This window comes from Physeter macrocephalus, chromosome 7, assembly GCF_002837175.3.
Source record: "Physeter macrocephalus isolate SW-GA chromosome 7, ASM283717v5, whole genome shotgun sequence".
Lineage (NCBI taxonomy): Eukaryota > Metazoa > Chordata > Mammalia > Artiodactyla > Physeteridae > Physeter > Physeter macrocephalus.
This window is the reverse complement of record NC_041220.1, coordinates 146,587,312-146,612,064: the sequence shown is the minus strand read 5'-3', so window position 1 is coordinate 146,612,064 and position 24,753 is coordinate 146,587,312. Positions and strand designations below refer to the sequence as shown.

The 24,753-nt window shown below is 49.7% G+C and overlaps 1 protein-coding gene across 2 annotated transcripts in view; it reads right to left on the bottom strand.

The window, feature by feature from the left end:
* Positions 1–307: 307 nt before the first annotated feature.
* The window catches only part of IL3RA (interleukin 3 receptor subunit alpha), a 24,934-nt gene continuing 488 nt past the window's right edge, over positions 308–24,753 (bottom strand). The window contains exons 2-12 of one of the 2 annotated variants that reach the window (XM_028492475.1): positions 22,230–22,328; positions 13,310–13,452; positions 10,463–10,577; positions 9,003–9,135; positions 8,738–8,916; positions 6,491–6,609; positions 4,170–4,196; positions 2,781–2,901; positions 2,127–2,223; positions 977–1,058; positions 308–688 (exon numbers count right to left, since the gene is read on the bottom strand). In XM_028492475.1, coding sequence (XP_028348276.1) covers positions 614–688; positions 977–1,058; positions 2,127–2,223; positions 2,781–2,901; positions 4,170–4,196; positions 6,491–6,609; positions 8,738–8,916; positions 9,003–9,135; positions 10,463–10,577; positions 13,310–13,452; positions 22,230–22,293 — 1,155 coding nt within the window. In that variant the 5' untranslated portion in view covers positions 22,294–22,328 and the 3' untranslated portion in view covers positions 308–613. Of the gene's footprint in view, positions 689–976; positions 1,059–2,126; positions 2,224–2,525; positions 2,902–4,169; positions 4,197–6,490; positions 6,610–8,737; positions 8,917–9,002; positions 9,136–10,462; positions 10,578–13,309; positions 13,453–22,229; positions 22,329–24,753 lie in introns of those variants that run through there. The other variant, XR_003680730.1, reaches the window with a different exon arrangement.

Here is a 24,753-nt window from a genome sequence, read left to right as displayed (position 1 = left end):
TTCCGTGGGCTTACAGGTGGGTGTCTTCACTGCCCACCACGACCATGTCTGGACGCCGGGCCGCTCCTCTGCGCCTGCCTGCCCCCGAGGCCCACAGGCCACGCTGCCCTGACACCCCCTTTCCTGCCGCCTTGACGCCTGGTCTCCCGTGTGCCTTCCCTGGGGTCGCACACGTAGCCAGGGGAGGGATGTAGACACCACCCCCCTGGCCCCGCGTTGTCACGCAAGTGATTTAAGGGGCTTACAAAGGGGAAATGCAGCAAGAAAACAAAAGTTCAGTTAAAGACAAAGAAACCAGGCAGGCAGGGCCCCTTAACGGACTTGCGAAGCAGCAAACCCAGTGGACATGTGAGCTCCAGACAAGTCTAGGAGGCTGGAAAGTGGGTCTCAGCGGCGTTGGGAGGTGACCCCCACTTCCGGGGGCCACGGATGAGGAAAAAAGCCCTTTATTCGAGACATGAGCCCAACACGTTTTGTTCTTTCTTCCTCGAGGCGACCCCGTGTCAATTGCATCGGGCTTTCCCATCCCTGACCCCGCTTGAAACATCCACGACCTGCCATGACCAGGTTGTGCGCCCTCCACCTGGCGGAAAACGGGGCCTCTGCACCAGCTTCATGTTTCCCCCAGAACCTGCACCTCGACCACTGGACACTCCTCCTGGCTGTCTTGGTCGGGGTCCCAGGTCATCTGCGGGGTGAGGGAGGCGAGGTGAGTGGCAGAGCAACAGGGGGGTCAAGTGCACCCTGGAAAGCCACGGGGGCGGGGCCAGCGCAGAACACACCTCAGCGGGAGGCTCCCCAGGGGCTCCCGGACCTGCACCTCGGGGCGACCGCCCGTGTCACAGGACCGGAGCCGGCTCCTTCCCTGCCCATCACGTTCCCAGGCCACCCTCCAGGGCCAGCAGTGCCCTGCTCCCTGGGCGGGGCTGCGGGCACCTGGCCCCAGGTGTGTCCCCCGGCGGGAGCCACCACGTACCGTCCTTCCGTTCTGAAGTTTGCCATTGATATGGTCTTTCATGTGAGGGATGGGAGGGAACAGCTTCTGCATCACCGAGAACCTCGGAGGAGAGAGAGAGACACCTGTTCTAAAACCCGCACCCACCAGCGCAGGGGAGACGCGGCGTCCACTAGAGGACCCCAGCGAGGCCCCGATGGAGTAGGACTCCTGCCTCCTTTGGGAGGGGTCCCTGTAGGAGACGTGCGGGAATGAGAAAGCAGGGCCCTAGCCGAGCTGCATCTGCTGGGTCAGCTGCACCGCACCCACCACGGCACCTCTCCCGAGACCCCATCCTATCACCATGGCAACCTCCCCCTCCCCACAGCCTCCGCGCGGAGCCTGTGGTCCCCTCCCTGGGGCGGTGTCCCATCCGCCCCCAAACCAAGCCCCTGGGCGGGGCGGCTCAGCCTGAAGCGGCGGGGAGGGGTGGGCGTGAAGCCAGCAGACAGACCAGGCAGGAGCCGGCGCTCGGGGCGAAGGGGGATGAGGCGGGAGGGGCCGGCCTGGGCGGGGCCTGTGCCGGGCGCACACTTTCGGCTCAGCGCGCAGGCCTGTGGCAGGGACCGCAACCGGCCGGGTTGACGCTGCCGCGCGCCTGCTGCCTGCCGGGCTGGGGAGGGGCCCCGGAGCCCCGTCGCGGGGAGGGGGGCGGGTGGAGGGGCGGGCTGGCGGCGGCTGTGGTGGTGGAGGCGGCGGCGGTGGAGACGGCTGCCGTAGTGGGAGAGGCGGCGGCGGGGGGGGGCGCGGGGGGGGGGGGGGGGGGGGGGGGGGGGGGGGGGGGGGGGGGGGGGGGGGGGGTCGGGGTGAGGTGTGAGGGAGCGAACAGCCCGGGCATGTGGGGGCCAGCAGGGCAGTCTGACTGCAGACCCCCGCACAGGTGCTGGGGAGGGAGGGGCCTGCAGGGTGCTGCACGGGGGACCCGGCTCCTTGGGTCCCGCGGGCGGCAGGGACCAGATGGCAGAAACCGGGGTCTGGTTGGGAAAAGACCGCTGGGGCAACGAGAAGCGGTGCCCCGCGACCGGCGGGGGCGCGTCCCGCAGCCCGGGCGCACGGGGCGGGGCGGGGGCGGCGTGGCCTGCGGCTCGCGCTCCAGAAAACGACCGCGCAAACCAGGGGCCCGCGGGCTCACCTGCAGAACAGGAGCACGAGCCCCGTAGGCAGCAGCGTCCCCAGCGCGATCAGCAAACACGTCAGCCAGGCGGGGAGGCGCGCGCCCTCCTCACACACTAGGGAAGAGGGGCGGGACGCGTCGGGCGGGTCCGTCCACCTGGGGACAGCGGCCACCTGCGCACCGGGCCCGGCCCCACGGGAATCCCTCCCAACCCGCCAGAATCCGATGCCCCCCGACCACCGACCGACACTTGGAGTTGGGGGCTGGTAGCGCCGACCCCTCGGATCAGTTCGGGTCGCGGGCGCGGGGCGGGGGGGTGGTCAGCCACGCCCATCAGGAGGGGCCGGGCCGAGGTTGGTCTGTTCCCCACCTCCCTCCCTCCCTGCCGCGCTGCGTCCTGGGTGCGCAATGCCTTACTTCTTGAATTTAATATATGGATTAAACATCATGGATTTTTCGCCTCAATTTCGATTTTTTAAAAAAAACTGCGTTAAAAGGTTTGTCTTGTAACTCAAGAGTGTTGGCGATAGCCGTCTCCGCGCGCCCAGCGCAGCTCCATGGAACAGCTGGGACACACAGAGTCCATCAGAGACGGCACGGAGGCGGTCACAAGCCCAGGGACGTCTGGAGCCCCCAGAAGCTGGAAGAGGCGGGAAGGAGCCTTCCACTCACCGAAGTGTTGGGGGACACTCCACGGGCCCCAAGGTTTGTAATGGGAGAAGGTGGCATCCCTGGCCCTTACTTGCACCGTGTAGGTCCCAGGATTGTTCAGCTCCAAGAAGGCTTTGTAGATCTGCAGTTTAAAAGAAAGTAGAGGGGAAGGTCCATTCCCAGTCCGTGGCGGAAGAACGGGGCCTTCAGGGGGTTGAGTGGGTCCTCCCCACATTCACGTGTTGGGGTCCCAACCCTCAGCGTCTCAGAAGGCCACTTTATTTGGAAATAGGGTTGATGCAGATGTGATGAGTTAAGAGGAGGTCGGATAGGGTACAGTGGACCCCAAACCACTCTGACTGGTGTCCTTATAAAGAGAGGAAACTCGGAGACAGACACATACATACACACAGGGAGACGCCTTGTGGATATGGAAGGGATACGGCCACAAGCCCAGGGACGCCTGGAGCCCCCAGAAGCTGGAAGAGGCAGGAAGGACCCTCCCCTGGAGCCGCTGGAGGGAGCGCGGCCCTGGGACACCTTGACCTCAGACTTCTGGTCTCCAGGACTGGGGGAGGGTGGATGTCTGTGGTTCTCAGTCACCAGTCTAGGGTCGTTTTTATGGCCGCCCCAGGGAACCAAGACGGCCACCCAAGAGACAGCCTGGCCAGCCCCCCTTGGGAGACAGGAAGATGCCTGGTGCTCAGAGGGGCCCGGAACCTGAAGCTCCCTTTGCGTCCGTCTCAGCCCAGGCTCTTGGCATCCAAACAAAAATATTCTTTCTAATCACTAGAAGGTCAGTATTCATGGTGGCCACCGCCGGTGAGATCAAGAAGAGTGGTGGCATCTCGGGTGTCAGGCAGTGAATGGAGCCTGTAGAACGTTCAGTGGGGTCCCCCCAAGAAGATTTGTCCCCCCAGAACCTGGGACCTTATTTGGAAACAGGGTCTTTGCAGATGTGATGAATCATCTCAAGATGCTTGAGGTCCTCCTCGATGAGAGTGGCCCTACATCCAATGACAGGGTCCTTCTAAAAGACAGAGGAGGAGAGACACAGACACAGAGGAGAAGCCCCGAAAAGACAGAGGCAGAGACGGGAGGCAGAGGCAGAGACAGAGTCAGAAACCAAGGAGAGATGGGGGGCGTGGGGTCTGTGGCCGGTAGTTACGGTCCGGAAGCAGCTGCCTCTGCAGGGTAGAGGCAGTTGGTTAGTGAATCAGGGCATGGTGACACTCCCTCGGAATCCTGAGGGATTTGGGGGCCGGGGGCTGGACCTTTAGGGCAGCACCAGGCAGGACATGGCATCTGGTCTATGGACCGGGGAGCTTCATCTCAGAGTCACTGCACAGTAATAGACATACGGAGCCTGCGCTTGGGATGCCAGAATGGGGCGGGGGCGGGGACACCTACCTCCTGTTTGTAGGCGAGCTCCATACCCTGTAAGAGAAAAGCAGAGCGTGGGTGCCTAACCCCATCCCCACGAAGGGCCCTCATTTGTCAGAGCATCTTCAGCTTTACAGAAAAATCGAGGATAAAATAATCAGTCATTGAGTAGAAATAATAAATACAAAACTTCTTTACACAAAAATAATAAATAGAGGTAACTGAGTATAACATATCAATGAACTAAAAAGTACCTGGGGAGGGATAAATTAGGAGTTTGGGATTAACAGACACACACTACTATATATATAAAATAGATAAATAACAAGGATCTACTGTATAGCACAGGAAACTCTACTCACTATCTTGTAATAACATAATGGAAAAGAATCTGAAATATATATATATATATATATATATATAACTGAATATATACAGTTAATATGTGTGTATAACTGAATCACTTTGCTGTGACCTGAAACTAACACAACAATGTAAATCAACTATCAACTATGTTTCAATTAAAAAAAAAATTTTTTTTAAGTACCTGGTCTTTTATTTAAAAAAATAAAATTGATAGACTTGATTTTTTTGAGCCGTTTTGGTTAACAGAAAAATTGACCATATGCTAGTTGAGTCTAAATAATAAATATAATACATGAATCAGTAGAGAACAATAGTAAATGTAAGTAAATCGTAGAGTATAAAATACCAACTACCTCAAAAATATTTGGTCTTTTTAATCAATACACTCGACTTTTTTTGAGTGGTTTTGGGTTTACAGAAAACTTGAATACAAGCAGTAATTGAGTATAAGTAATAGGTATATACATACATTGACATAATGAATAAATATAAGTAAATACTTGAGTATAAAAATACCAATGAGCTCAAAAATACTCATTTTCTTTTAATTTATGGACTAATTTTTTGAGCAGTTTTAGGTTTATAGAAGAGTTGAGTATGAAATAATCAGAACATGAATATAAATAATAAATATACACAAACAGGTAAATACACATACAAGATAAATATAAGTAAATAATTGAGTATAAAATACTGATTGACTCAAAGTGCTTGGTCATTTTTTAATTAATAGATTTTTTGGAATAGTTTTTGGTTTATAGAAAAACTGAGTAAACAGCAAGGTCCTACTGTGTAGCACAGGGAACTATATTCAATATCCCATGATAAACCATCATGGAAAACAATATGAAAAAGAATGTATATATGGGTATAACTGAATCACTTTGCTGTATAGCAGAAATTAACGCAACAGAGTAAATCAGCTATACTTCAATAAAATAAATTTTTTTTAAAAAATGAGTACAAGCAGTTATTGAGTATAAATAAATACATAAGTAAATAAACAATAAATAATTACAAGTAGACAATTAAGTACAAAATACCACCTAGCTCAAAAATAGCTGGTCCTTTTTTTTTAATCTGTTGACTCCATTTTTTTTAGCAGTCTTAGGCTTATGAAAAAGTTGAGTGTAAAGTATAAATAAATGTAACACACACAGAAAAATAAACAGTCAATAACTATGTCAGTCATTGAGTATAGAATACCGGTGATCTCCAGCATATTTTTTTAATAGTAGCTTTATTCAGGTATGATTTGCATACAGCAAAGCACACCAGCAGAGCATATCATCTGCTGACTTTGGCAAACGTGTCCATCACCCCCAAATTCCCTCCAGCTTCTCCTCCATGCCCTCCTCCCTGCACCCCTGCCTCAGCCCTCAGGTCTGTCCCTACAGAGCATCCTGAATTTTCCTGTGTAAATTGTTTCTTTTATAACACTTTTAAACATACACACGGGACCCTCCAGTTCTTGGCGGATAGGATTCCACTGTGTGGCTATATTTTGTTCATCCCTTCCCTAGGATTGTGTCCTGTTTAGGGACCATTATACACGTAGGTGCTACAAACACTTAGGTCCTATCCTTGGGGGGCTACTGGTTTCATTTCTCGCAGGGGAATTGCAGGCTCTGTGACATACGGTCGGAGAGAGTTTCACCAAGTGGCTGTTTCAACCTTTTGCTCTTTTTCTGTACGGTTGTTTATCTTCTGAGTGTTGACAGGTAAACATCCCTCCTCTACCCCAAACCTGACGGAAAGTATGCAAACGTTTCTTTCCATATTCTGACTTGCTTTCCAATGTCAGTCAGCGGTGTCATTCAAACGGCCAAACGCTTTCAGTTTTGCTAAAGCTCATTTATTTTACAGTTCCTCTGTTTTTTTTTTTTTTTTTTTTTTTTTTGAATGTTTCACCTACCCCCAAAGCCCCAGAGTCCAGCGGGGGTGTAAGAGCGTACGAGATGCCCACCCAGGAAACCCTTTACCTTCTGTATCTGAAGTTCATACTTGAAGTCATCGTTAAAGTGACTGCTCATTTGCCACCGCATGAACAAGTAGCTTTGGTTGCACCACCTGCTAGTGATGTTGGGAGCTGCTAATACCTCTAGGGGAGGTAAAAACACTTTTATGAGCAAAGCACATCAAAAAAGAATTCCCCGCCCGCCCCCCGGAGATACTTTTAAAAACAGGCCTCCTACAAACTCAGAGGGGGAGGAAGAGAGGAAAACGTCATTCCAAAGTTAAAAAGTATCAAGAGACAGAGACAAGTGAGAGAAAACTGTCGGTATGATTAGGGTCACTGAGCCTGGAGACCAGCTCTCAGACAGTGGGCCGGGGGGACCCCTCACCCACTCGGAGGACCTTGCAAAGCTCTCCTCACGTCTGTGCAGGGACACCCCTCAGAGCAGCCCTGTTCTTTTCCCTCTCGGCGATTCCAGGCCCTGGGGCTACGCTTCTCCAGCAGAGGGGGAGCAAAGCGTGGTCCAGCTGCCAGGTCCCTCCCTCCCTCCTGCCCACTGGACCAATCGGCTCTGCTCAGACCCCACCTCCAGGGCAGCCTGGCCCCCTCCCCGAGCTGCCCGGGGCCAGTCCTGCCCCCATGACCTTGGCCGCCAATTCCACCCCCAAAAGTTCACCCGGAATCTTCTGACCCAGCCTTGGACTCTGACCGGGTCACATCCCCTGCTTTCTTCTCACCTGCCCCCGCCACCCGCAGCGGGGGACCCAGCTCCTCCAGGACCCTCGGGCCCCCCTCTGTGGGCCGTCCCAGGGCTCCGCCCTTAGCCCTCCCTGGGGTGCTCTGCATCCCTGATTCCGGCTCCACCCGTTTCCTACGGGACCGCGTCGAGGTCTACAGGTCTGACCCCCCGCCAGGACCCCAGCGGTGTCTGCTCAGCATCCCACCTGGACCCCTGGCAGGAAACCCAGGCTCACCATGGGGTGGTCGCCAGTCCCGGGTCCCCCCACTGATGTGCGCTCAAACCTCCTGCCACCCCCACTCCCACTGCCACAGGCGCTGGCGTCACCCCGCCACCCCCGCTGGGAACCAGGCCGTGGACACCCCACGTGGACAGCAGGGCTGGGGCCGGAGCACAGGTGCGGAGTCGGGGCGGGGCCACACGTGTAGGGTGCGCTCGCCCAGGGGCGCTTGTTGTGTGAGGGATGCGGCATCAAAGTGGGGCTGGCTGCGGGCGGGGGGGACACCACAGACAAAGGCAGGAGCCCCACCCCGGCTTCTGAACCAGAGGCCCCCATCTTCTCCCCTTCTGCACCCACCTCTCTGCTCATATGCTTCCCAGCTCCACGTGGACCAGCCAGGGTGGCGAGGGGCCAGGTTTCATGGGGCTTGAAGCTGTCATAATTTGGGGGGCAGGGGGTGTCTAATTTAAAGTTAAAAAGTATTGACAGAGCTTTGCTAAGATGGGTTTTGTATTCTGAAAACATGCAGTCGATAAATTCACACAAAAAGAACAACTATTTTTGAGCTATTTTTGAACACAGGGCCTGGAGAGGGGCGACCCGTGTGAGACCCCCCAGCCTCACGGTGCAGCTGTCCTCGGTGGACGGGGGGCACAGAGCCATCTGCTAGGTGCGTTCTGGAAACGCTTCCTTAGGTCCAGGGAACACAGAGCAGCTGCTGTGAGCTAGGTGTCTGTGTCTCCCCAGATTCACGTGCGGAAGCCCTGACGCCCCGTGGGACGGTTTTGGAGGCAGGCCCTTTGGGACGTAATCGGGGTTAGATGAGGTCCTGAAGGTGAGGCCCCCATGATGGGATCAGTACCCTTATAATCAGAGCAAGGGGGTGTGCAATGAATTGGGAGATTGGGACGGACATACGTACACTAAGATGTGTAACATAGACACCTAATGAGAACCTGCCGTACAGCACAGGGAACTCCACTTCGCGGTACAGTAGAAACTAACACAACATTGTAAAACAACTCTACCCCAATAAGAAATAAGAATAAAAAAGAAGCAGGGGGAAGGGGTACCAGAGCTCTCTCTCCACTGTGTGAGGACACAGCAAACATGAAGCCACCCGCAAGCCAGGAAGAGGGCCTCGCCAGGAACTGACGTGCCCACGCTGCGATCTCCGACTCCCAGCCCCCAGGACTGTGGGACAGAAGTGTGTTGTCTAAGCCCCCAGCCTGGGGTATTCGGTTGCAGCACAGCGAGCAGCATCTCCAAGCCAAGTACGGCACTCGAAGAAGGTGTCACGTTTTCTTACTCACCGATTTTGGCTAATTTATCGCTCGTTTCAGAGCAGGGGATTTTGGAGCCACTGCTGGTGCCGTTCACCAGGAAACGGGTTTGATCCTTGGATAACACAGAGATGTTGTGAAAACGGCACTGGACGTTTGTCCCTTGCTCATCTGCTCTGTACTGGGAGCACGGCCACTTCTCATAGGAGCTGTGCGGAGTGGGGTGCGTCTTGAGCGGCCCTGAAGCCCCCGCTCCAGCCCGGGGGCGCCCCGGCGAGCCCAAGGTCACACCTACTCTAGGTTCTCCAGGTAGAGATTGTACTGCACGTCCCTCGGGGCCTGCCGGCCCACCGCCCAGCTGCACGTCAGGAAATCCACGTCGTGAACCCAGCAGGTCAGGTTTTCTGCAGCCGCCCTGGGATTCCCTTCTGGGCTTGCAAAGAAGAGGGAAAAAAAAAAAAACAAAAAACTGAGTCCCGGATAAACACCAAGGTCCTCCTGTAGAGCCCAGGGAACTATATTCAATATCCTGGGATAAACCATCATGGAAAAGAATATGAAAAAAAAAAATTATGTATAACTGAGTCACTTTGCTGGACAGCAGAAATTAACACAACGTTGTAAATCAACTATACGTCAATACAATTCAAAAAAAAAATTTTTTTTAAGTGAGTCCCTTTTTAGCGATCCTTGCGAAGTCTCACGCGGTTCTAAGAAATAATAGAGACATCCATGTAGCGCCTACCGTTTCTGCAATGGTAACAACTCCCGTCCCTGCAAGGCTCCCCGCCCATGGCCCGCCCCCCCGTGACCCTATATACCCTCACCGGACCCCTCCTGCCCCCAAACCTGCCCACCTAACCCTAACCCTAAGAAACGCCCAACAGTCTTTTAGGAACTATCTTTCTATCTTTCTCTTTGCCTACTCCTCAGCTAAAGTCCGTTGCCATCAGAACCCTATTTTTTTTTTTTTTTTTTTTTTTTTTTTGCGGTACGCGGGCCTCTCACTGTTGTGGCCTCTCCCGTTGCGGAGCACAGGCTCCGGACGCGCAGGCTCAGCGGCCATGGTTCACGGGCCCAGCCGCTCCGCGGCATGTGGGATCTTCCCGGACCGGGGCACGATCCCGCGTCCCCTGCATCGGCAGGCGGACTCTCAACCACTGCGCCACCAGGGAAGCCACCAGAACCCTATTTTTAAGAAGTAACATATTTTGGATGAAACCTGGATCAGCTAGAGTCATGAAAGACATTTTTTTTTTTACTGAAAGGGGAAAAGAAAAATCCAACAACATAAACTGCATTTCCAACAGTTTGGAGCCAGAGTTTATCTTCCTCGTTTTCCCATCCTCAGAAGAGCACAGTTTTGTGATGTTACAGCTTCCTGACAAAGAGCACAAGAAATGTTCAGACTTGCTATTGGTGTTCTCTTTGTCCCAACTGTATATGGGATCAGACAATTTGTTTGTTTGGCATGAAGAAAATGATAAAACTCTGTTCTCAAACTACAAAGACAAAACGAAACAAAAAAGCAAAAACACAAAAACAACAACAACAAAACTGCTCTATGTTTCTACAGTTCTGTGCATTCAGGCAGGTGCCGTGCATAAAATTGCATGAGACCCTCCGAGATGGTCTTTTTTCCACAAAGCTATGTCCCCGCAGACCCATCCAAGGTAAAAACCATTATTTTGGTATTCAGAGCACTAACGGATGATTGAAAGCAAAGGAAACCCCGAAAGAGCATCTTCCCCTCACCTTGTCTAGGATACTGAATCCACGTGGAGAATGGCTGACCTTTGGTCACCTTGATGCTGTAGTTTGTCACTTGGCATGACAAGTCAGGAATACTGCAATACGTTCTTTTCCGTGCCTGAGAGAGACAGAGCAATCTATTCATAATTAGGGGAGAACTAATAAAACACTGAGACTTTAGATTTTAAAGAAAGAAAGAAAACTATAGGTTTTCTTTAGTTTTCCTCAACATCCAAAGCAGGAGTCTCGGTATTCATGCAGAGAGAGAGAGAGAGAGAGAGAGAGGGAGATGAAAATGAGGAAATCACTCACCAAAAGGAAAAAATATCCTAGAAGGTTCTAAGACAGAGTTGGCAGAATGCCTTGATATTTTGAGAAGATATTTAGCCATTTGGCCAAGAATGTGAGGGTAAAGTAGTGATGGACAAACTGGGCAAACAGATAAAACCTTAAGGAAATGGAAATTATTAAGTTTAGGAGAGACAAACATTTGTGTAAGAAAGGAAAGAAAAATCCCCATTAACCACATGGCTCAGGTGTGAATAGTGTCTATATGGTTATAATAAACTGAATATTTGTCGAGAGAGGAGAGAGTGTGAGCTCAGGACGGCAGCTGCTGGGGAGGTGAGCTGGGGGTAGGAAATAGAGAGTGAAGCCTCCCGTCCCTTAGGAGAAAAATCAACACATTTTGGCTAAACTGAATGAATCAAGAATTTGTGTTATAGAGAGGTGCAGAGGTCTAGAACAACGGCATCAGGTGTAGAAAGGTAAAAAGTGATGTCTCACTGAAAAGTTGCTATTTTGTCATAACGAACCCCGTACGACTATTTTCCTCTTTAAACTCTGTGCAGGTATTGCTTTGATTTGAAAACGAAAAAACAGGAAAAGAGGCAGGAAAATTTGAGAAGCAAAAAGAAGGCTTGAGAATTGAGCGGTCCTTGTCCTCAAGGGAGCAAACTGTGGTCACCACCACCCAAGGATGCAGATACAGCACACGAGGGAATCTCAAGAGGGTCCCATATTGTGAAATTGTCCGCTACATTGGCTTCTACTTCAGCCGTTAGAAAAATAGCTAGATATTTAATATATTTAATATACATACATTTAAATATATATTTAATATATTTGATTTCTATTGATGCAGTGTGTGAAGGAATCAGCCAACTTAATTTTAGTCCTATTTATTTATTTATTCTGGCTGCGCCGGGTCTTAGTTGAGACACGTGGGCTCTTCATTGCGGTGTGAGGGATCTTTAGTTGCGGCATGTGGGATCTAGTTCCCCGACCAGTGATCAAACCCGGGCCTCCGGCATTGAGAGCGCGGAGCTTTACCCACTGGACCATCAGGGAAGTCCTCAATTTTAGTCCCTTCTGGAAACTGGGCGAGTACGGTTTATTCTATAGACTGTCATTTCTCCACTGATTGGAACTATTTTCTTAACGATGTAGAAAATTCCCCCAAATGCCTGTTTCTGTTTTTGCATTGTTGTGTGCTCCTTTAATCCACCCCACCTCTCTCAGGCCAATACCTCTCTTTGGACGATGGTAGCTTCTTAGTACATTTTGATACTTGGGAGGGCAACTTCTTAATCACTAGCCTTCCTTATCAAAATTTCTTGGTTCTGGGCTTCCCTGGTGGTGCAGTGGTTAAGAATCCGCCTGCCAATGCAGGGGACACGGGTTCGAGCCCTGGTCCGGGAAGATCCCACATGCCGCGAGCAACTAAGCCCGTGTGCCACAACTACTGAGCCCACATGCCACAACTACTGAAGCCCGTGTGCCTAGGGCCCGTGCTCTGCAAGAAGAGAAGCCACCGCAATGAGAAGCCCGCGCACCGCAACGAAGAGTAGCCCCCGCTCGCCGCAACTAGAGAAAGCCCGCACGCAGCAACAAAGACCCAATGCAGCCAAAAGTAAATAAATTAATTTTAAAAAAAATTTCTTAGTTCTTCTGCAACATTTGTTCTTGCAGATAGAGTTTAGGGTCAGCTGGCCAAGCTCCATTAAAATCCCATAGGGGTTTGTCATGAACTGGATTGTGCCCTAAACACCCCCACCAAAAAAAACCTCATATATTGAAATCCAAACCCTTAATGGAAATGTATTTGGAGTTGGGGGTCTTTAAAGAGGGGATGAAAGTAAAATGAGGTCATTAGGGTGGGTTCTGATCCCACAGGACTGCTGTCCTTATAGAAGAGGAGATCGGGACACAGACACACACAGAGGGACGACCACGTGAGGATACAGGGAAGAGAGGGCCGTCTACACGCCCTGGAGAGAGGCTTCGGGAGGGACCAGCCCTGCTGACACCTGGATCTCAGATTCCAGCCTCCAGGACTGGGAGAGATACATGTCTGTTGTTTAAGCCGCCCCGTGTGTGGTGCTTTGTTACAGCAGCAGCCCAAGCAGACTAACACGGGGTGTGATTTGGACTGTATTCATTTGAGCGTAATTTGAGGGAACCAAGGTTCTTCCCAAGGACGCTGACAGGTGCGTCCTTCTCATGAAACATGCTCTACGGTTGGAATTCTCACCACGGCCTCCCCATGAGATGTGTCACAGTTCTCATGCCCTCCGAACCCTCTGAAACAGGAGGGGATTTGAGTGGGGGGCAGGGGATGGTGGAGGGGGACAGTGTTTCCCGAGGTCTCACTTTCAACTGGGCTTGGTTCTCTACCTGCAGTATCTCAGCCCATTTCCACACCAACCCTGTCCGGTGGGTACCATTCTGGATGTCTTACAGATCAGGAGCCCCAAGCCACAGTGCCCGTAAAGGACCCCACATTCCACAACTGAGCCCAGGAGCAGAACCCGTGTCTCTGTGATGCTAAGTACAGGGAAGACGGTTTACCTTAGTGAAAGCTTTTGAATTGATGAAACACATAATTTCGGAAACGTTTCCATGGAGGTCCCAGGTCAATCTTTTTCTTTCTGGCTCCATCCTTAGGTTCTTAATCGGTGGGTCTGGATCGGAAATGTCTATAGGGTAAGAGTCTGGAGAGAGGCACACAACGCTTAAACTTTGTCCTACTTATTTACCCCTTGGGAAGTTGAGTTCCACACGGAGAAGTGGTTGCCTGGAGCAGGCAGAGGCCCCAAATCTGTAGTACCTTAGTGAGCTCGCCAGCTCACCCTCCCAACAATGGGGGAAGAAAGTCAGAAAAGCAGATCACTTCTGCCCTCTGCGTTGATGTGAAATGTACCTTTCTTAACCAAGTATGTCAAAGAAGGCCGTTTTCACTGAAAACCAGTTGAGGCTTAGAGAGTTGGCTCAGTGCCTGCTCTACAGACTGAGATTTTGGAATGCTTTGCAAGTTGCAATAGAAATTTTAATGTAGGGACTTCCCTGGCGGTCCCGTGGTTAGGACTTCGCCTTCCAATGCAGGGGGTGCGGGTTCGATCCCTGGTTGGGGAGCTGAGATGCCACATGCCTCGGGGCCAAAAAACCAAAACAGAAAACAGAAAAAATATTGTAACAAATTCAATAAAGACTTTAAAAGTGGTCCACATCAAAAAAATCTTAAAAAAAAAAAAGTAATTTTAATGTGATATATTAAAAATACATAAATTTTTTTAATGTAATATATTTCTAAATGTAATATATACCATGCATATATGAGATGTAATATATAAAAATATATAAACTTATATACAAGTATATATAATGGAAAAAGTAATTTTAATGTGATATATTAAAAATACATAAATTTTAATGTAATATATTTCTAAATGTAATATATACCATGCATATATGAGATGTAATATATAAAAATATATAAACTTATATACAAGTATATATAATGGAATATGTATTTTCATAAAGTAGGAGACATGATCATTACACAATGATATTTATGTTCTTACATAGAGTGCCAGAGGAATTCTCATCTTCTTGGAAATCCACCCAAAATGCATACATCTAAATACATTTTGAAGTGTAATCAAAGCACATATATATTCGTATGATGCTGTCAATGGGGACAGAGGTCAGAGTTTGCAGACCAAAGGATGCCACATGTTTTATCAGTGACTTGCTTCATGAAGCAATCACATAGGGCCAACAACTCAAAGCTATAAAAGTCCATCAGACATTTCTTCAGCTGTCATCTGTGACCCCTCATTTAGAGGATTTCGCAGAAATGACTGTTTATAAACCTCAAGCACTGTGATCGGTTATCAGGATCAACAACCTTAGTTTGACAAGCAAGACCAAACCCTATGAATATCCTGGTTTCTGGCATTATCCCAACCTATAAGGATAATTTATTCCTTAAAAAACAACTTCCCGGGCTTCCCTGGTGGCGCAGTGGTTGAGAACCTGCCTGCCAATGCAGGGGACACGGGTTCGAGCCCTGGTCTGGGAGGATCCCACATGCCGCGGAGCAACTAGGCCCGTGAGCCACAACTACTGAGCCTGCGCGCCTGGAGCCCGTGCTCCGCAACAAGAGAGGCCGCGATAGTGAGAGGCCCGCGCACCGCGATGAAGAGTGGCCCCCGCTTGCCACAACTACAGAAAGCCATCGCACAGAAACGAAGACCCAACACAGCAAAAATAAATTAATAAAATTAATAAACTCCTACCAAAAATACCCAAACATGGGCATGGGGGCTTCCCTGGTGGCACAGTGGTTAAGAAATAAATTAATTAATAAACTCCTACCCCCAACATCTTCTTTAAAAAAAAAAAAAAATTCCCTAGGGAAATTTCTTACAAGTGAAAATGTAATTTTTAATGGATTCTTATGCCTCAGAATTTATATTCACTTCTTCCAAAAGAACAGTAAATATCATGAAAACAGCTATGAGTGATGCAGTAGAAAATATGAGTTTTAGCGTATTTTTATAACATTTCAGTTTGGTTTTAATTTTTATAACTTTATTTACAACTTTAATTATTTTAAAATTAAAATTTTGTAATAATCTTCATAATCTAATATGAAATGTACATATATAAAATTATATATATTTATATAAATAAGTACATATATATTTAAATAACATAACAAAGGAGTTTTCTGTCACTATGTTTTCCATAAAATCTACCTATGCTCCTTTAGAGTGGTTATTATCCACCCAATTACAGTTGTGCCCACAAATAAAAAAGAACTTTAATGTGAAAAGAAGAAAGTAAAAGCAAATCTGTAAAGACAAAATAAAACAGAATCAATGCAAATACACATAGGAGTGTTTAATGCAATATACTCGTGACCCTCCAGTATTCTGAAAGAAAAGGGACATAGTGTTCTCAACCCTAGAGCTTTTGAAAAACTACAGATGTGGGAAATACTCTTCCAGTCATGATAAAGTAGTCTCAGATGTATCTCTCACCATAAGCCCCTAGAAAACTGGGCCAAATATATAAATCAACTATTTTCAGACTCTCTGAAAACTAAGATGAACAATCCTGAGAGTGTATTTTGGGGTGGGAGACATTCACAATCCAACGGGACAAGGTGGAGATTCCTTGCTGGACACTGAGAAGTCAGTAAAGACCCCAGAAGAGTCATGCCTTTGTTGTCGGAGAGAAAAAACTAAAGGTGACTCACCTTGAAAAAGCTTCAAAACAAGGCGACCCACCAATAAAGGAACGGCCTGCTGAAACAAAACTCACCATCTTTAAAGAAGGCAATCAAAGCAGACCCTCACCAACCCATCCTTCACAATATCCAGCACCCAATAAAAAATTACTAGACATGCAGAGAAGCAGGAATGTGTTGGCTGTGACCAGAAGAAATATCAGGTCATAGAGATTGTCCCCTAAGTGGCTGATGATGAAATTAATAGAGCGGTCCATTAAAACAGCCACTATAAATATGTCAGAGGACTTGAAGGAAAACATGAACACTATGCAGTGAGGAATGGAAGATATAAAGGAAGAACCAAACAGAATTTTTAGAGGTAGAACATATAGCATCTGAGATGAAAAAATTCACTTGGATGAACTGGAAGACAATGGAAACGATCTACGTTGAAGCCCCCAAAGAAAAATATTGGAAGAAATTATGGCCAAACATTTTCCTAACTTAATGAAAATTATAAACCTACAGGCCCAGGAAGCTCAAAAACCCTACCTAGGATACACAGACACACAGGTACCAACAAACACACAAATAAACAAGCACAAACGCTAAGACACATCATCCTCAAATGCCTTTTTAAAAAGTGGTATCAAGAAAATCTTTAAAAACCAACGGATGGGCTTCCCTGGTGGCGCAGTGGTTGAGAGTCTGCCTGCCCATGCAGGGGACATGGGTTCATGCCCCGGTCCTGGAGGACCCCACATGCCACGGAGCGGCTGGGCCCATGAGCCATGGCCACTGGGCCTGTGCCTCCGGAGCCTGTGCTCCGCAACGGGAGAGGCCACAGCAGTGAGAGGTCCGCGTACCGCAAAAAAAAAAAATCCGGAGCCTGTGCTCCGAAAGGGGAGAGGCCACAGCAGTGAAAGGTCCGCGTACCGCAAAAAAAAAAAAAAAAAAAAAAAAAAAAAAAAAAAAAAACAACAGAAAAAAGACACAGCACCTATCAGAGAACAAAGATAAGAATTTCTGCTGATTTCTCTTTAGAAATAATGAGAGACAGAAGATAACAGAACGACTTCTCCAAATGCTGCAAGTAAACAATACAAATCCTGGTCGACCTAGAATCTATATCTTAGCGCTAAATGGAAGGTGAAATATAAAGACTTTTTACAGTAACAAAAAGTGAAAGGGTTTTTTTATTGTATTTTTTTATTTGTTTGTTTTTTTGCCAGAAGAGCAGGTCTGTAAGAAATGTTTTTTAAAAAGGCTTTTCTGGCTGAAGGAGAAATCACCAGACGGAAACTCACAAAGGAATGTGGAAACAAGGTGAGCAGAGATGCAACAAAAGCATACCAGAAATAGTAAAAATGTAGGCAAACATGTAAATCTTTCCCATTTTTTAATGTTTTTAAAAGATAATTCTTTAAAAGAAAAATATTGTATTGTGTATTGTGGGCTTATAGAGATGTAGAAGTACATGTGTGACATGGCATAAAGGATGAGGCAGGAAGTAAAAGTATACTGTTTTGAGATTCCTATGTTCTATGTGAAGTAGAAAAACATTATTTGAAGATAGTATGTACTGAATGAATCATCCCAGAGGAACCACACAAGCAATGGAACAAAGAGGGCTAGCCCCAAAGCCAATGGTAGAGAAAATAACAAAAACCAAAAAAAGCACTAAAAAAGTAACTAAAAAGAAGTCAGGAAAGGAGGGGCGAGAAAAAAAAAAAAAGAAAAGACAAAACGAAAAAAAACAACAACCCAGCAAACAAATAGCAAAATGGTAGAATTAAACTCAATCATATTAATAAGTTCATTGCATGCAAATGGTCTAAACACTCCAGTGAGAAGGAAAGTTTGTCAGACTAGATTTTAAAAGTACCCTACAGTATGCTGTCTGCAAGAAAGGTACTTTAAATATAGTTTAAATGGCAATAATAGGAAAGCATATTTTATGCAAACTCTAATTGTATAAAACCTAGGATTTTATCCCAGGATCTTATTTCCAGGGGTAAGAAGGGACAATTTCAAGTGATTAAGTGGCCAATTCATCCTAATATATGTGCTCTCAATAGTCATTTTCAAAATACATGAGGGCATAAGAACCACCTCCCTCTCTAATAGAACAGATAGACAGAAAACGGGAGGGATATACAGGACTTGAACAAAATATCAAAAATTTGACCTAACTGACATTGTTGGGACACTCTAACCAACGACGGCAGGGTGCACATTTTTTTTGTTTGTTTTTTATGGTGGGGGTGGTGAGCCACACAGCTTGCAGGATCTTAGTTCCCTGACCAGGGCTGGAACCCGTGTCCCCTGCAGTGGAAGTGCAGAGTCCTAACCACTGGACCACCAGGGAAATCCCAGGATGCACATTTTTATCAAGTACAAACAGAAGATTCATCACAATAGACCGCGTACTGGTATGGGGAGTGTCAGTCCTTTTAAAAAGGGTTAAATCATGCACTGTGCATATATTCTCTGACTACAATTCTCTCTTGACGAAATTCAAGATCAGTCTTTGAAAATCTGGAACACACCAGATATTTGCAAACAAAACAACATACTGATAAATTACCACGTGCCTCCTAGAAGAAATCACAGGAAATGTAGGAAATACTTTGAACTGAACGAAAATGAAAGCAAAAAAAAAAAAAAAAAAAGTGCAATGCAGCTACAGCAACACCTACAGGGAAATTTATAACATCAAATGTTTATGTTAGGAATAAAGAGTTTACATTCAAGAATCAGTTTCCACATGAAGACGTGAGAGAAAGAAGAACCAATTAAACTGAAAAGAAATTAAACCTAAAGCAAAATCCCTAAAAAAAAATAAAGGGAACAAAAAAAAAAATCAGTGAAAAAGAAAATGGAAAAACTATATCGATAGTCAAGGAAACCAAAAGCTGGTTCTATACAAGAGACAATATAATTGAAAACCCTCTCTCTCGCTACACTGATCAAGAAAAAAACAAAAAAAGACCAATTTTAGGAATGAAAGAGGGGACACTGATACACATCCTGAAAGACATTGAAAGAAGAATTGGGGGAAATTTGAACAAAAGTTATGCCAATACCTTCAACAATGTATGACATGAACCAATTTCTTGAAAGACACACATTAGCAGTACTGACGTAAGTAGCAAACCTGAATAACCCTGTAAGTATTAAAGGAATAGAATATATAATGAAAAAGCTTCCCCAAAAGAAAGCATCAGGCACAGATGGCTTTGCGGCTGAATTCCACCAGCAATTTAAAAAAGAAATAGTAACAATGTGCAGAAACTTTCCAAAAACAGAGGAAAGGCGGGAAACATGTTCTGACTCACTTTATGAGGCCAGCGTTATCCCGATACCAAAATCAAAACATTAAAAGTAAAGCCCAATACACCTTGTACTCCTAGACACAAAATTCCTTCACAGAATAGTAGCACATAAAATCAGGTAAAGTATAAAAGTGGTAACACCTCCTGACTCAAGGGATTTACTCCAGGAATGCAAGGTTATTTTAACCATCACTATAATTTGCCCCTTTAACAGAAAACGTGATCTTCTCAATAGAAGCAGGAAAACATTTTGACAATGTTCAACACCCCTTTGGGATTAAAAACTCTCAGCAAACTAGACATGGACGAAAACATCCTTCCGCTGATAAATCTTTGAAAATCCTGGCACTAATTCAGACTCAGTAGGGAAAGACTAAGCACTTCTCCGTATGCTTCGAACAAGACAAGGTGTCTGGTTTCAACGCTTCTAGTCCACCGCGTCCTGTACCCACGGCCCCTCTAATGCACTTTGACCAACGTTGTAGTTTTAGGGCACTTTAGGGGGGAAATGTTAGAACTGTACAACACGCTGACTGCTTCCTTCAGCTTTTGGCTCCTAGAAAGCTACTCACTTCCTGCCTGTGGTCAGTGACCCCAGAATATCCATGGGCCTGACATCACCACAAAGGTGTCAGTGGCCTCAGCCCAGAACAAGAGGGGCAGACAAAGACAGGATGCGGGGGTGGGAGCCTCAGGCGTGGAGAAAGCCCCCTCCCCTCCCAGACCTCCTGCATCTCCCGGACCCTCTGGTCACCAGGCACGGCCACGTGACTGACTTGGAGTCCAGGAAATGGACAGAAGCAACGTGTGGTCCTTTTAGCTCAAACCTCTAAAAACTCCCGTGTGATCCTTCTACAAACTCCTCCAAGGAGATGATGGAGCCTCCCGGCTCCATCCCTATGTAAGGATCCCGGGTCTGTACATGGAGCAGAGCCACCTGGGATGGACTGAACTGTGTCCTTTCCCCAGCCCTCCCCAAATCACGCTGGAGTCCTAACCTCAGAATGGGACCTCAGCTGGAAATAGGGTGGGTGCAGATGTAATGAATTACGATGAGGTCCGCGGCCATGCTGTGGCCCTAACCCAATCCGACGGGTGTCCTTATTAAGAGGGGAAATTTGGGTACAGGGACACACCCGGGGAGAACCCCCTGTGAAGACAGGAGGGAGGTGGCCACGAGCCCAGGGACGCCCGGAGCCCCCAGAAGCTGGAAGAGGCGGGAAGGACCCTCCCCTGGAGCCTCTGGAGGGAGCGCGGCCCTGGGACACCTTGACCTCAGACGTCTGGTCTCCAGGACTGGGATAAATAAATGTATGTCACTTAAGTCCTCCAGACTATGGTATTTTGTTAAGGCATCCTGAGCTGAGTAAGCCAGCAGCCCCCAGAAGAATGATACCTATGCCCCAACACACACACACACACACACACACACTCACACCATCTGAACTCCAACGCTCTTTGAGGAAGGAACGAACTTCTCATGGTTAGGCAATGCTGTGGCCATCACGGCAGCGCAGGGCCCCATGCCTGATGCAAGCACCCAGCATCCATGGTGAGGGGGTGTACCAGCTCTGCCCCACATGTGCGTGCTGTGCGAGCTGTGCGAGCTGGACAGGAGGCTTGGGCACTGTCCCGGGTCCTCCGGTCACTCAGCGAAGCCCTGATGGGAGGGGCTTCTCTGCAGACCCACCCCAAGGCAGCACGCCCGCCTGGAGGGCACCATACCTCTTGTACTCCTGTAAGCATCCAGGTCTTTGCGCCCCGAGTTGGGCGCCCTCACTACTGGGCGCCCAGGAAACGCAGACTCTCCGCACCCCGGGGCCGAGGGCGTGGCTCCCCTTGGGGGTTCTGCTGGGATATTCTCTCTCGGCCACACCTGTCACCCGAAGTCAGCCAGACCCCGACAGTCAGAGGTGGGCACGGCAGCTTCAGAATCTACATCACTCTTTTCGCCTCCTTATCGCATGTCACTGTCAAACTTCACTATCACGTCGTGAATTGTTTCCTATCCATCACCGTCATGCTTGAAGATGGTGGGAACTTCCTGGACGCCACGGAGACCCTGGTTGTCACCCTACCCCCCATAAATCTCCGTTACGAACGTGAGAAAAACAGGATGGAGTTGCCCCAGACGCATCTTGGGCTCGTGGCTCATCTGCCTGTCCAAGCTCCAGACGACTCATCTCTTATGACACCTGGATTTATATCTCCCAGTCCCGGAGGCCAGGATGCTATAGGATTGGTTCCTCCCAGAGGCTCAGAGGGGGAATCCGTTCCAGCTGGAGAATCTCTGCAGCTGCTGGGGGCTACCTCGCCCCAGTCCTAGGCGTTCCTGCACTTGTGGCTGCATCACCCCGATCTCTCCTCTATCACCACCTGGCTTCTCCCTGTGTCCATGCCTGGGTCCAAATCTCCCCTCCTCCCTTATAAGGACACCCATTGTTCTGGATGAGGATCCACCCACGTGACCTCATCTTAACTCAAGGACGTGTGTAAAGACCCTATTTCCAAATAACTCCCACTGACAGGTTCCGTTCATTAGGACTTCAGCGCATGAATTTGGTGAGGACAGAGTCCAGCCCATCACCCTAATGTTTGCACGGGGTTCTTCCGACCCAGAGAGAGGGTGATAATAAATCCAAGAAAACTGATGGGTCCCAGCGCCCTAGCTACACCAAGAGCTCTGGAGGTAGTGTCTTGACTGTATCAGGATGAACGTCCTGTCTGTGAGGTACCAGGTTTGCAAGATGAACCCGCCGGGGTGACTGAGGGGAAGGCTACATGGGAAGCGTCTGCACTATCTCTTACGGCAGCCGAGTGACTCGACCGTGACCCCAACGTAAACAGTTTCACTGAAAAACAACACAGCCCCAGGGACCCACAGACCGCACGTGGCTTTTCCTCCAGCTTTTCCTACCGTGGTCCGGTGGCAGCAGGCCGGAGACAGGCACCAGGAACACAGCCAGCCAGACGAAAGCCATGGCCAAGGCAGCTCCCACAGGAGGGTGGGCGCCAGCTGGAGGAGAAGAGACAGTGGCCGCATGGGGTGGCTGCAGGGAGGGGGCCGAGCCCCCCACGGGGTGTCTTGCTCAGAGGGCAGGGAGCTGCTTCCGGGAGGGGAGCCTCCCCGCGTGTGCACGTGTGCGTATGCATGTGTGTACACCGCATGCCTGTGGGCATGTGTATGCATGTGTGCGCACATATTACTTGTGTTTATGTGTCTGTGCACTGTGTATGCATATGTGTGCACGTGTGTATCTGTGTGTGTATCTCTGCGTCTTGTATATGCATCTGTGTGCACTGCATGTCTCTATATGCATATGCACGCATGTGTGTGCACACATTACATGCGTTTATGTGTCTCTGTGTGTGCTGTGTATGCATACGTGCTGTGTATGCATACGTGTGTCTCTGTGTGTATGTGTGTGTGCACACATTACACAGGTCTTTGTGTGTCTGTGTATGCATGTGTGCACTCGTGTGCATGTGTGTCTCTGTGTGTATTGTGTGCACACATCACACAGGTCTGTGTGTGCATGTGTACATGCATGCCTGCGTGTATGCAGGTCTGCATATTTGTGTCTGCGTGCCTGCACGCCTGTGTGTGTGCATTCGTGTGTGTGTGTGTGTGTGTGTGCGTGTGTGTCAGCCTCTCTTAAAAGCTCCCATCCTGGGGTTTGAGCTCACCCTTGGCTCCAGCCCCATCCCAGAACCCAGAAAGGACCCTCCACGCAGCTCCGGGAAACACTGGGCTCACAAAACAGTGGAAGGAAGTTTAATTAAGAGCACGAAGTACAGCGCAGAGTTTCCTGAACAGACCGAGTTACAGTCACTAAATACTGTGCTGTCTCATCGTTCCTGCCAGAGTTTTTCCCCAGGTCCCCGTGAAGCCCCCCCTCTGCACGCAGGCTCTCCTGGACCCTCCCCCGGGGGTCCATCTTCTGCACCTTCCGGGCCCCAGCAGGCAGGGTCTCCCGACGGACCCCACCCATTCCCCCCCCACCCACCTGAGTCACTCATGCAAATGCCCTTGGCACCTGGAGGCCGGCCCGGGGCTGCCAACCAAGCAGAGCCTTGGACCCTCAGCTGCCTCGGGGGCCACACCCTCAGCAGGGCCGCAGGCTCTCTGTGCCGGTCAGGGTCGCCCAAAGACCTGACCCCCCACTCCCCGCCATCCCACCTGGAGCATCTTGGCTGGGATAGAGGAGGGGGCCCAGGACGCACCCTACCTCATTCAGGGCCTGTCCAGCACCCCCATCATGAGACCCAACCCGGACTCCATCCATCTGGGGTCTCACCTGCTCCCCCGTCCAGGTCTGGGGCTCCCACAAGATTCCCCAGGACCGACCTGGTCCCCCAAACGTGCCAACTTTCACGCAAATTCGACACCAGAAGCCGACACCCAGCGTCCTTCCTGCTAAACTGGGTGGAGGGAAGCCCGAGAGACCCCTTTTCAGGACACGGCAGCGGGTCAGATCCAGAGCTGGCCGTCACGGGGAGGCATCCGGGACAGATGCCAAACAACCCGCGTGTAATACAGGGATTAGGGCGAGGGGGGCAAGGTATCGGGCACAAAGCCTCAGAGGAGGGCGCCTCCAAGCCGAGCCTCGCGACCCAGAGCAGTTTAATGCCGTGCCTACAAAAGGTCCAAGCGACAGATCCACGGGGAGAAAGAGATCAGAACTGGGACCAAATATCGGATGAGCACGGCCTCGGCCTCCTCTTTAATTGATGAAGACAGGCCCCCGTGGGTGTCGAGGCAGGGCTGGGTGTCTGTTCCCGGCGTCTGCTCAGGTGAGCCGAGCCCCACAGGTACAGACGGCTCCAGCCTCGAGACACCGAGCCCACGCCCAGGCATCTCTCCCCGCCGCTCTCGGAGAAGCTCACGTCCCCTAAAGACCCGCACTGCATGAGGGTCATCGCCGTATCCTGCTGCCCCCAGATCGCGAAGGGACGGGGCGCGCCTGGGAGGAGCCCAGCTCCCAGGGGCCGGGGATGGGGCTGGGCTCCGCAGGATAGGGGCGAGATAAGGGGCCCTGGGGCTCTGCACCCCGGCAGCTCGCCTGCCTGCGTCTGGCGGCAAATGCGAGCCTGCAAGAGTCGGGGCCACTGTGATTAGGGGAGCCTCTCGTCCGGGGAGAGCCACTCCGCACAGTTCATCCACTCGGCCAAGGCATAAGACCCGGCGCAAGACGCAGAGGTGGTCAAGACGCCGCGGGCATCCGGCCCAGCACCGGTGACACCGCTGTCGGATCCCGTAACCGGGGTCAGCGAGACACTCAGCACCCTCCTGGGGCATGAAGGCTGTGAATCCGTTGTGTGTGGCCCCGGACGACACAGCTCAGCTGCCACGAGCTGCGTTCAAATCCTGGGCCCCCCCCCCCCCCCGCCCCCGGGGCTGGCGGTCAGTTCCCGGGCTCCCGGGGCAGCCGCCCATGGCG